General features: G+C 43.7%; 2 protein-coding genes across 2 annotated transcripts; both read right to left on the bottom strand.

Annotated features, from left to right (window-relative positions):
• Nucleotides 1-2,602: 2,602 nt before the first annotated feature.
• On the bottom strand, nt 2,603-4,106 carry LOC145739560 (uncharacterized). The gene is made up of 2 exons (XM_081994954.1): nt 3,530-4,106; nt 2,603-2,685 (listed from the first exon to the last, which is right to left on the bottom strand). The coding sequence occupies exons 1-2, from the start codon at nt 4,104-4,106 to the stop codon at nt 2,603-2,605; spliced, it is 660 nt and encodes a 219-aa protein (XP_081851080.1).
• Nucleotides 4,107-4,854: 748 nt separating this feature from the next.
• LOC145739559 (uncharacterized) lies at nt 4,855-6,411 on the bottom strand. Its single transcript, XM_081994953.1, has 3 exons — nt 5,301-6,411; nt 5,101-5,250; nt 4,855-4,988 (listed from the first exon to the last, which is right to left on the bottom strand). Exons 1-3 carry the CDS (start codon nt 6,409-6,411, stop codon nt 4,855-4,857), a joined length of 1,395 nt encoding a protein of 464 aa, XP_081851079.1.
• Nucleotides 6,412-12,118: the final 5,707 nt, after the last annotated feature.

Below are 12,118 nucleotides of genomic sequence, written 5' to 3'. Positions count from 1 at the left end.
AGAGACGCGCAGTAGCGCGTCTAAATGTTCATCTGGTAACCGCAAACAGTTCTTATTCTTATCTATTGACAAATTCTAATTAGGGGCGCCGGATAAAACTTTTCTCAGAAACTGGTTTCCTCCCGAACCCCTTAAGTGACGACATCAGTAGCGGTGGCATTTCAAAGAGACAAAATTGAGGCCCCTCAAGGTGAGTTGAGCAAGCCCGGCAAATAAGTTTCTGTTAACTATGACATTGCCATAACTCATGGAGAAGGTCAATTAGCTAGCTTTGACAAAAAGCTTGACGCTGTAAAAAAAAGATTCATTAATTACTTACTTACAATAATTACTTCAATTTTTTTACTAATAACCGTACATATTGTCACGAATAACATAAATTGCACTATGTTCCGTTACCTAGTCGGGCCCCGGTCTCCCCTAGTGCACTGTCTGAATCAGCAAGACCGGCAAATTGGGGTCACGATGTGGGTATTTAATCAGCGTCTCAAGCCATCGAAGATCACTGGTCTCTGGGTCGGTCTATCGAGCATCAGTCCGAACTTTCTAGTGCCCGGACGGCTCGATACCTTCTTGGAAGCCCAGGCTGAAAAGACTAGAGTTCTTACGCAACCAAGAGGTGACCGTCCGAACTCTTGACCCTATCAGTACCTGAAGTAAGTCCTTTGGGCGTGTCGGTCATAGGGGCTCCCTGCTCGTATCGGGCGGGTTTCGCTTGGCGACACTTCAAGAGGGCTTGCAGTGCCTTAAGTAAATCCTTCGGGCGTGTCGGACATAGAGGTTCCCTGCTCGTATCGAGCGGGTTCCGCTTGGCGGCACATCAGAAGGCCTTACGCACACACGCACACACACACCCAGACCCCTACACACCCCCTCGTAGAGAGTGTTCCATGTGCATCCCGCCTGCAGCGGTGCTGGCGGCCCTCTTAATCTGGGGGTAAGAATTGGTTAAGTGTTATCTTCAGTATAAAAATAAAGAAGACATACTTGAGCTACGATTGTTGTTTCTCTTCCTGCGCTACCCCCAAAACGTGACAATATATACAAAATAATCATACAAAATGGCAGAAGTTGACGATCATACTATATTCCAAAACGAGAAGAAAAACGTTTTTTTGTAAACTTTGAATTACGTCATAACATAGATCTCAAAAACGTGAAATAGGAACATGCAAACCGTTTTGCGCTATCTTGACTTCATTGCTCCAAATATAGAAAATTTCAATGTTAAACGGTCGTTTTCTCGAGAACGACAATATTTAGTGAGAAACTAATCAGAACAAAAATTGTCTAGGCTAAGAACGGCCATGCACTACCACCCACCGAATCAAGAAAGAGCTCTCAATCACTCCTGGTGGTGCCCTTCCGTCAATTCCTTTCAGTTTCAGCTTTGCAACGATACTTCCTCCGGAACCCAAAAGCTTTGGTTTCCCGGAAACTGCCCGCCGAGTCATCGGAGGAACGTCGGCGGATCGCTAGCTGGCATCGTTTAAAGTTAGAACTAAGAACGGCGAAGTTAGAGTTATTTGTCAAGTTGATACTTGATTTGATAACTGATCTAGGACGGTGATCGATCACTATGTAAGCGATATCTATTACTTGATATCGGTGGCTTCTTAGCGTTACCCAGAATGCACTACGTGGAAGTGAGCCGCTTTCGCGTTCCATAATTTTGTTTTTTTTTTAAATCTTATAACTAAAGTATATACAAAAATAAAGCAAATAATATACTTTGGGTCATTGGGTAGTCGCCAAAATCGGTTTAGAAATCAATCGAATTGAATGAGTAGTCGGTCAAAATCGGTGCAAAAATCATTCGAATTGAATGAGTAGTCTGGTCAAAATAGGTTTATGTATCATTTATCTTAAATGAGTTGTCATAAATAATTGTCGTATTCACCGGTTATTTTTTTTTTGTTTCTTTTTGGGACAAATTTCATGTTTTACAAAATGCATGTCTGAACCGCGCTTAACGATATTTGTCGGTCTGGTTCCCAATCCAGATGTTCCCGCCTTATTGACGGAAGCAACACTGCGAAACAATTCGGCGTCGGAATACATCTGGTTGTCCTCGTCGCTGTCTTCGTCGAAACCAACACCGCCCCAAGGAATATATGTTGAAAGAAAATTGTCGGGAGTTCGGGCGACGGTGATGGGGTGGAGGAGGAGCCACGGATGGAAGACGCCATAACTGGGACTCGGTATAGGGATCGATTTGGACATCATCGTCTTCGTCGTATCCTACACCGCCCATAGGAATAACCTTTAATTCTTTTTGAGGAGTATTACTGATGTGTCGCCGGGGGACTGGCATTGGCATCAGAACCAACGGAGGGGGTTTAAGAGATACATTATCTTGTACTGGTGGTACATCGTCGTTTAACTCCGTACCAGACATAATAATGCGCTGTTCTACTTGACCCTGTTGCTGACTGGAGGCGGGATTCGCATCAAAAACCTCGTAATATTGTCACACCCGTGTTAATAGTTACGGTGCACACCCAGTAACCACCATAGTCAGCAAGGTTAGCGTAATGAGGTCGCTGACGAGTATAAAAGATCGGCTAAGGCACCGAACTCTGGGGTCATCCCCAGAGGGAGGTCACTGGTCTCTAGGTCGGTCTTCGAGCAACAGTCCCAACTTTCTAGTGTCCGGACGGCTCGTCACCTTCTTGGAAGTCCAGGCTGAAAAGACAAGAGTTCTTACGCATACCACGAGGTGACCGTCCGAACTCTTGACCCTATCAGTACCTTAAGCAAGTCCTTTGGGCGTGTCGGTCATAGGGGCTCCCTGCTCGTATCGAGCGGGTTTCGCTAGGCGACACTTCAAGAGGGCTTACGCACCCCAGTACCTTAAGTAAGTCCTTTGGGCGTGTCGGTCATAGGGGCTCCCTGCTCGTATCGAGCGGGTTTCGCTAGGCGACACTTCAGGAGGGCTTACGCACCCCAGTACCTTAAGTAAGTCCTTTGGGCGTGTCGGTCATAGGGGCTCCCTGCTCGTATCGAGCGGGTTTCGCTTGGCGACACTTCAGGAGGGCTTACGCACCTACACCTACACAATCCCCTCTTGTTGATGTGTGTGATGTGCGTCCCGCTAGCGGCCCTCCTAATCTGGGGGTAAGAGTTAGCCTAATAGTAATTTAGTGCCGAATAAAGGATACATATTTGAGCTACGTTCTTGTTTCTCTTCCTACCTCTTCCTACGCTACCCCCTAAACGTGACAATATACCACGTTTGGAGTGAAACGTCTTTTGGTTTTATGCCGAAAACCACCTTGACGCGTACCACACTCCATAAAACAGCGTACATCTTCGCATTTTCCAACTCTGGAAAACGCAACGTACAACTGACCATGGGTAAAGCAGGGAGATTGAAGATAAATTCCCACCTTATTGAATGTTTGACCTTGGGCTTTATTAATTGTTCCGCAGAACGCCAATTTGACGGGCAACTGAAACCGGACAATGGGATTAGGAACAAACGGGTCGCTGGCAGTCATTTTCATTTTCGGAATAAGAGTACGCTTACCTTTGGAAGTACCGCACAATATTTTGCACTCAATGTAATTGTCGGCGAGCGAAGTTACGAGCATTCTCGTACCATTACATTGACCTTCCGTCACGTCGAGGTTTCGAAGCAACATAACTACAGCCCCCACTTTCAAGTGAAGAACGTGGGGCGGCAATGATGTGGATTCGATATTATTAATGACGTCCATCGGAACGTCAAAATCATCACCCTGTCCTTGCTGGTACTCGTCAATGCTGACATACAGCATCGCTTGTCCCGGCAACCGATTTAGGATATTGGAATTAACTGTTTTGACAACGTCATTAGTTGGGCATAAAATAGCCCTAGAACCGTCAGATACGAATTGAAAATTGTCACCGTACACAAAGGTAAGTAATTTATCTAATGAGGGTACTAACAACTCGGTAGGAATTTTGATCAAATCGATTGGAGCGCGGTCAACGTCGGATAAATTGACGTATGGTGGAGTGCCCTGACCAAGACGTAGCAACCAATCGGCAAAAGTACCACTGAACATTTTAGACTGTCGAGTTTGTTCTCGTTTTGGAAGTTGAATCATCGAGCGAGCTCTCATATTTTCAGATAAAGGCAATACTGAGACTTTTTTCCACTATGCCGAAGTGTTGATACGAGAGTTAACGATGGAATGACTCGACGAAGTTCCAGAAAGTTCAACAGGAAGAACTTGTCGAAAGTCGCCACCGAATATGACGCACTTGCCACCAAAAGGAAGGTGACGATTTTCCATCACCTTTTTCAGATAGCGAATCGATCCCAAATGATTAGTGCGGCTTCTCTAATGAAAGCGGACCTTTCGTGCTCTAGAGGAAAACCCGCAACCGTTTTGTCGGTCAACCAAAGCGGCAACTTAAACGTTTGATGAACGGTTTGACCGCCAATCAAAAGATTCGCAGCAATACCCGTCCATGCGACAGCTATAGTTTGTCATTTCAGAACCGTACGCACGTACTTTATAATAGTATTGTTACGATTTTCCCGTGGGTTTACGCAAAGTCAGTTTAACTCAACAATTAATAAATTTATTTACACTTCAAAACACTCCGTACAATAATTAACTCAGCTACTAAAGACACTACCATTTTTGTGTTGTGGAATTGTACCACAATTATTCCACTATTTAAACTTTACCGCGTTCCCAAATTCACTACTACTCCTGCCGTCTGAAACCGCTTCTTTTATATTCGCAAACCACGTTCTAGAATGACCGCGAAACGCTTCGCGATTTGCATCGAACGTCCAAGATTCTTCCAGGTGTGGCCTACTTTAACACGCGCCCGGCCAGATATTGCAGCGCATCGATTTCATCCTGAAGCGAGCGCTCGTTCAGATGTATCGAGCATAGTAGGCCCAAACCGAAACAGTATTATAAAGGTGAGTTTTTCCAGTGCCACCAGGTCCGTCGATGAAGAAGACATTGGTAGTGGGAGCGGTTCGACTATAAAGTGTTTTGTGTTCCACAAAGTTGATTAAATTCAAATAATAGTCTAATGGTAAATAATCAATTCGCTGTATGAATTTGATGGTATGAAGAATTATCGCAAACGCACGTTTTTGATCATTGTTAAGACCTTCAATTAGGCTAGCATCATTGTTATTTGCATTGGGGGAGAGTTGTCTGTCGTTATCACTGGCGTCGTCTTCGTCGTAGGGTTGTTGTTGTCGTTGTTGTGCGCCTAATACGCCGCCAGCTAAGCCATCTGTAATACCGATATCAAACCGGGAAGCTCCCGGTTTGTATCTGCCTAACATGGCGTTAACGGCGGCATAGCAGCGACGTGTTGCAACTTCCGCTGTCGCACCTTTGCGGCTAAAAATTTTTTCCACAAAGGTGCAATGTGCGGTAGCTGATCTTGAGTGGCGACCGAACATATGGTAGCAAATAAGCGACGAATACTCGCCGGAGTAACACGTAAAAAGGCCTCATCCATACAACGCTCGTATTCGGAACTGTTGCGTAAGAGTTGCCTCTCTACGCAAGCCTCCTCAAACGTGGCACACAATTTACCGTTTACGGTATGAAGATCTTCGAAACTTTGTGGGCCTTGTACGTGCATTAAGAGAATCCTTAAAAAGTATTTCTCCAACTGCGGATCGTTCGGCGACACCGCATACACGGACCCTATCATCTTACTCGCGACTTGACGTGGCGCCCAGGTACCGGTAGCCGTTCTCCAGTTATAATACTCAGGAATTTGCACATAATATAGGTCGTGAGCATTCCGATGTTCTCTATTAAGGGCAAAGAAAGCCTCCAATTTAGATGGACGATTAAGGACTTGGTCTAATAGATCAATGTCGTCGCCATCATCGAAAGCGATATCCCTAAAAGCGGGCAAATGGACAGGTAGAAGAGTGACCGAATGGGACCTATCGTGCATTTTAAATTCGAAAATGCGCCAAGTTGATTCTAAAGAAGTAACATAGCGACAATCCAAATAGCGCTGAACCTCGTCGAAGACCGCACCAGCAGGTAAAGTTTCTTCAACTCTGACATGAGAATAATCCGCCCCCTTGAACATATACTTATGCGGATACTTCATCGTTTTGATCGAACCGACAACCTCGAAATTTATAGGCGAATTATATTTTGCCAAAGCATATGGACTATATGGTACGATATTTCGATTGTCGAAACGCTTGGTACCGTCCGGGAAAGGATAAGGAACGGTAACGCCGTCGTCGGGACGTTTATAAATGGGACGCTGATTGATGTTCATGCGTAAGCGAGTTTCATTAGCAAATTCGATGGGGAAACCAAACCTACATCTACCGTCGATGATGCAGGGAGCATTGCGATTGTCAATGCATTTACAATGAACGTGATGGCGGGCTACTTGTTCGTATAAGCCGGGCTGCATTGTTAAATCGAGAATAACTGCCCTAACGATAGAATCAACATCGTCGACCGTCTTAATTTGATCGTTTTGAACAAAGGTAAAATGTGTGCGTGTTGCAAACCACGTTTTTGAAACTCAATTACGTAATGATAATTGAGTATAATACCGTAAGTTTGTTTGTGCACAATATCGTGGATAAACTCGTTAAGTTTGTCGTGGAAAACGCGACAAAGTAAGTCGGGACGATGTTCCCACCGTTGATAGGGTAATAAATTGTTGATTATTTCGGGCCAATGGGGATTACATGTCAAAGTAATTAAAAGATCGAGTTTGCCATGTTCGCCATCACGGCCATTGCATCAAGGTAGCGCCTTTCGATGTTTCGATCACTACCTTCGAAGGAAGAGGGCAAAATAATGGGACGACCTATTCTATCGGGCTCCTTAAATGGCACGGGTAAGCCGCCAGGGGGAGCAAGAGCGCCGACGCCTATAGCGGCTACGTAAGCCGCACGATTTCGATGATACCGGCGTAAATTTTGTTCCGCGGCCAAACGCCATTTAGTTTGATGTTTTCTAATAAACCATAAAGTATCTGACTCGGCTTTACACCAAGCATCGACAACGTACTGCTGGAATAATTTCATACCATAATGGATGTTGCTAAAACCGTTACGAATTTGAACACGGTAGCGGTAAAATTGTCTAACGGACATATTACCACCGCTAACTAACTTGACATCTAAGGATCTACCAACATCACCTTTTGGGAATAATAATGGATAAACCATTGGATCGGCTAATTTACTCAGAGATTTAATTTGCTGTGGATAATCGTTAATGGGACCGAGGGGGGGGGGGCAGCAGCGGCGACAGCCCTAGGTCGCAGTTGTAAATCGACTGGAAATGGTGGATAATCACCAATAAATAAAGCAGCTATGTCGTTGCAAAATTCGAAATTACAATTTGCTTCCCGGCAAATTGTAATTTCGAAGTTGGTGATTAATATTTGAAACGAAAGCGATATAAACATCCTCTAATGGACGATTCGCGGGGCGCTTTTCTTCTCGCAATTGTTCCGCTATACTCATGTAAGTATTTACATATGGATTTTCACGTCTCAGAACTGTTTCGACTAAAGTCAACAGTTCCGCAGAAACGCCAGAATCCACCGAAAATTTTCTTTTATGCGCCATGGCTTCGGCAACGTCAATAAAAAAATAATGATTTAGACGCGGATTAACTAAATCTTGAGTGTTCGGGACGCATTGGACATAGTGCGATACCTGTCCGGTAACGGCAAAACGACGGCCTTCGTGCCGAATGTTCGCGGCAGCTGCTCCACCGGGCAGTGAAGTCTTAAAAGAAGCCATAGCGCACAATGAATTAATATAACGAATTTTATTGCGAAAAATATTACTTTCCGCGGAATTGCCACTGAATAGAGCAACAAATTCAGGGGGGGTTTCTTGTGGGGGGGGGGGGGTTAGTATTACATCGCCGTTTTTGCAACAAAAGCGTCTGGTATTTCGAGTATTGGGAAATTCGTTTCTGAAGAATTTTGCGCCGCAAGATGCGACCAAGTTTCCCAAACTGAAATGATCCAGACACATTCGTTCAATTCGACCGGCGGAGGCATGCCTCTTTCCACCTCCGCTTGCGAGCGACATTTTCGGCGACAAAAACGCGTCGTAACGGAGGATGACTGATAATTGCGGAAACGTTAGCGACGGCATTGCCAGAAGCAGCAACCGAAGAAGATGATACGGCGGGAATCCGCAACGACGATGACGACGTCACCAGCGGGCGCGCCGGTGGCGTTTTCGTTGTCATCGGGAATCGCATCCAGTAATAATCGAGAATTGTTAGAATTTGATGAAGAAGAGCTCCGCCCCCATAGAAGAAGTTTGAAGAGTTTGGGTTCTGCGTCTACGTTGAGAACGTCGGGATATTACAGAACGGCTGCGAGACCGAACAGTATTAATCGAGCGTTGTGTAGAAGATTGCGATGTTGAAGAGGTAGTTGTAGATTGGGACGATGGCAGGGTAACAACTTGTCGTTGACGTACAGGTTTGCCCCTTTGAACGGCTAAAAGCCGATCTAGGAGTGACCTGTCGTCTTCGCTACTACTACTGGTATCGTTAACACGGGCAGACTGCATTTTGATATTGGTTTTTTTCAAAAATTGTTAAAAAATTTTAATTGACTGGTAAAATAAATTGGGAGTCAATTGTTTCGGGGAAAATAAAGATAAGTTGATAAAAAAATTAAAGACAGTAGCAAATAATAATAAAAAATAAATAAAAAAAAGAGCGCTGCTGAAATATAAACACGCTATCGATAAATCAATTTGTAAAGAAATGGTTATAAACGTTTAATAATTGAAATAAAGAATAATTTGTAATTTAAAAGAGTATTAGGAGTAAATCGAATTTGGAATAATATTCATTTAATAAGTTAATTTAAAAGTGTTTAAAAATTTGGAAGCGATAGCTGATAATAATGGGTTAAGAATTGCGCTTCTCCAATAAAAGCTGAAATAGAACGACTTTATGTAGTGCGCCACAACAAACGACCAATCAGGTATCAGCATCGCGCGCATGCGGATGGATCACGGGCGACGGCCAAACGCGCCTGTCACGATACGTGCAAGAATGGGGAGTATAACCCTTTTAAACGGTAATATTGTCGCAGATTCCAACATTTAAATTCACCATACCTATCGTACTATACACTGAATAATCGTTTATGTCAGAAAGTCTGGTAGGAATCTGGGTCAATAGACGAGTATTTATTCAGCAAGGCTGGCCATCTAAAATCACTGGTCTCCGGGTTGGTCGGCGAGCAACATTCCCTAACTTGAAGTGGTGGGTCGGCTCGCTACCCTCTTAGGATCCCAGGCTGAAAAGAGAAGGGTTCTCTCGCAACTTGAAGTGACCCTTAGAACCCTTAACCCTGTCAGTTTTTCACTTGGTCTTTTCGTCACATCGTACAAGAAAACCTTTGCGTGCCCCTTTACGGTGTAGCTGAAGGGCTAAAACCAAACTCACCCTCCCCGAACTCTCATGCGCTCAACGGCAATTACGGCCGTGTTGGCCCTTCTATTCTGGGGGTAAGAATAACCCCTCTTAAGTGTTTATTCTACGTCGTTTATAATAAATAAGGCTTACCTGTAACCAGAGTTGTTTCTCTACCATCCCTCCACTCAGGGCCCAACGTGCTGCAAAATTCTACACATCAACGCGGTGGTGAACGGTTACTATGTACCAGTAATTATCGACACGGGTGCAGAGTTAAACATAATAAGCCACCACCTCACAGAGGGGGTGTACAAGCGTGGCCAACACCCCACCCTACTACTCACAGCAGGAGGACAAAGAATAGCTAGTCAAGAAGAGACATGGGCATCTCTTGAACTTAGGGGCAACAAAGTAAGAAAATTGAAAGTGAAAGAGACAGTATTGACAGGCCCACCCCAACTTTTGATATTAGGGATGGAATTTTTAAGGGAAATGAAGGGGTCCATATGTTTAGTAATGAACACGCTCAGCTTGGCACAAAACATGATTATACCACTAAGACAGAATATGAAAAGCACCCACAAGCTGCACCCAATTGCCAATATAAAAAGCACCCACAATCTTAAATTAGAGCCAAGACAGGAAAGCAGCATACGAAGCTGGAGAGAAGTTTTCCGAGAAATGCCCGGATCAATTTTCAGCTTGTCGAGCAACATTGCATGGGCCTTTACGTGCTCCACAACGCCAAGCAAAAACAGAGGAGTCGGAAAAGCCATTAGAAATTAACTAGCGGAAAAAGAAACAGGCAAAATAAGCTTAGGCAGTACGAACAGCTTTCAGAAAGGAAACAGGCACGTCTTACAGATGGCAATAATAGGAAATAATGGCGAATGCACGCCCGCCCAGACACTCAAAAACTGCTGCACTAAATTAAAAGAATGGACAGTACGGAACGGTATCTCTAACATAGCCATCCCGAGATCGACTGCTCAAATAACAGAACCGACTGGACAGAAATTAAAAATGCACTCTACGAAGAATTCAAAGACACAAACTTAACGTTAGGGGTCTCTAAAGATAAGAACCCGCGGCCAAAACCCCATAAACTGAGCAAAGTCAGCTCATGGGACGCCCTGCCGTACTTTGTAAAAGACGAAGAAAACATGGCTGAAAAAATAAGAATGTGTGCAGATTGCGTCCTTAATCCAGGGGAAAAAAAAACAGTAAAAGTTGAACCTCAGCCCCCAGGAAACGACAAAAAACTCATGGTGCCAAACAAAGGGTTGTTGGTCCACAATAACCTCTTGTGCAGCTTAGATCAGCCAGGAGAAAAAAACACGGTAAATCTGACAAACATAGGACCCACAAATAGAGTAATTTTCAAAGGCACAACGATAGCACGGTTAGAAGATACAAATGAAGACATAAGCCACCTCTATACAACGTACAAAACTGAAGAGGACGTAGTGACACTAGACGACCATAAATTAGATCACATCACAGAAAAAGAATTCAAAAAGAAGCTGGAAAATTTGCTAACCGAATATGAGGACATTTTTTGTAAATCGCCTAAGTACATGGGAAAAACACTCATAGAGCACAAAATAGAAGTCACGGAAAATAAACCAGTCAAATGCCGCCTTTACAGATTATCTCAAACTGAGCGAGAAATCATTGACGCTCAGATACAAGAAATGTTAGAGTGTGGCGTAATAAGACCGTGCCATTCACCCTGGGCAAGCCCAGTTGTACTGGTGAAGAAAAAAGATGGCTCCACCAGATTGTGCGTAGACTACAAAAGAACAATAAACCCAGTGACTAAAAAATCTTGCTACCCAGTACCGCAGATCGACGACATTCTTACATATCTGGGAAATGCCAAGTACTTTACCACCTTGGATATGTTTTCAGGGTATTGGCAAATACCAATCGAAGAGTCATCAAAACAATACACGGCATTTACGGCACAAGGACACAAGTTATACGAATTCAATGTGTTGAGTTTCGGACTGTGCAACGCACCGGCAACTTTCCAACAATTAGCAGATAAGATATTCAAAGACATGAAATGGAAAGACATCCTAATCTACCTAGATGACATTATAATCTACTCAGAAAACCTAGATGACCACATCACAAAATTAAGAAAAGTGTTTCAAAAAATGAGAGAAGCCCATTTAACCCTTAAGCCAAGCAAGTGCGAATATTTACAGCAAAAGATAAGAATTCTAGGATTCTCTGTAAGCAGTGAGGGAATAAGCCCCGAAGAGGATAAGTTAGCTGAAATTAAGCAATTTCCCACCCCTAATAAAACAAAAGAATTACAAAGCTTTTTGGGATTATGTAATTTTTATAGAAAGTTTATTAAAAATTACGCAGTATTAGCTCGGCCCTTGCATGAGGCAACAAGAAAGAACAAATTCTGCTGGGGTAAGGAAGAAGAAGAAGCATTTCAAGTACTAAAAGAGAAACTCACTTCAGCACCAGTCCTGAAACATTACAACCCCAACATTGGCTGCACAATGCATACAGCCGCCTGCACAGAAGAAATAGGGGCAATTCTACTACAGGAGAGCGACGACGGACAAGAACACCCTATAGCCTATATAAGCAGGTCGCTGTCGAAAGCGGAAAAAAACTATTCAATCAGCGAATTAGAGTTACTAGCAGCAGTTTGGGGAATGACCTACTTAAGGCATTTAATTTAT

The sequence above is a fragment of the Ips typographus genome, unplaced genomic scaffold (assembly GCF_016097725.1).
Source record: "Ips typographus isolate SLU unplaced genomic scaffold, UJ_Ityp_2.0 IpsContig33, whole genome shotgun sequence".
NCBI classification, from domain to species: Eukaryota; Metazoa; Arthropoda; class Insecta; order Coleoptera; family Curculionidae; genus Ips; species Ips typographus.
Note: the sequence above shows the minus strand (reverse complement) of the source record. Positions and strands in the feature narration are given on the sequence as shown.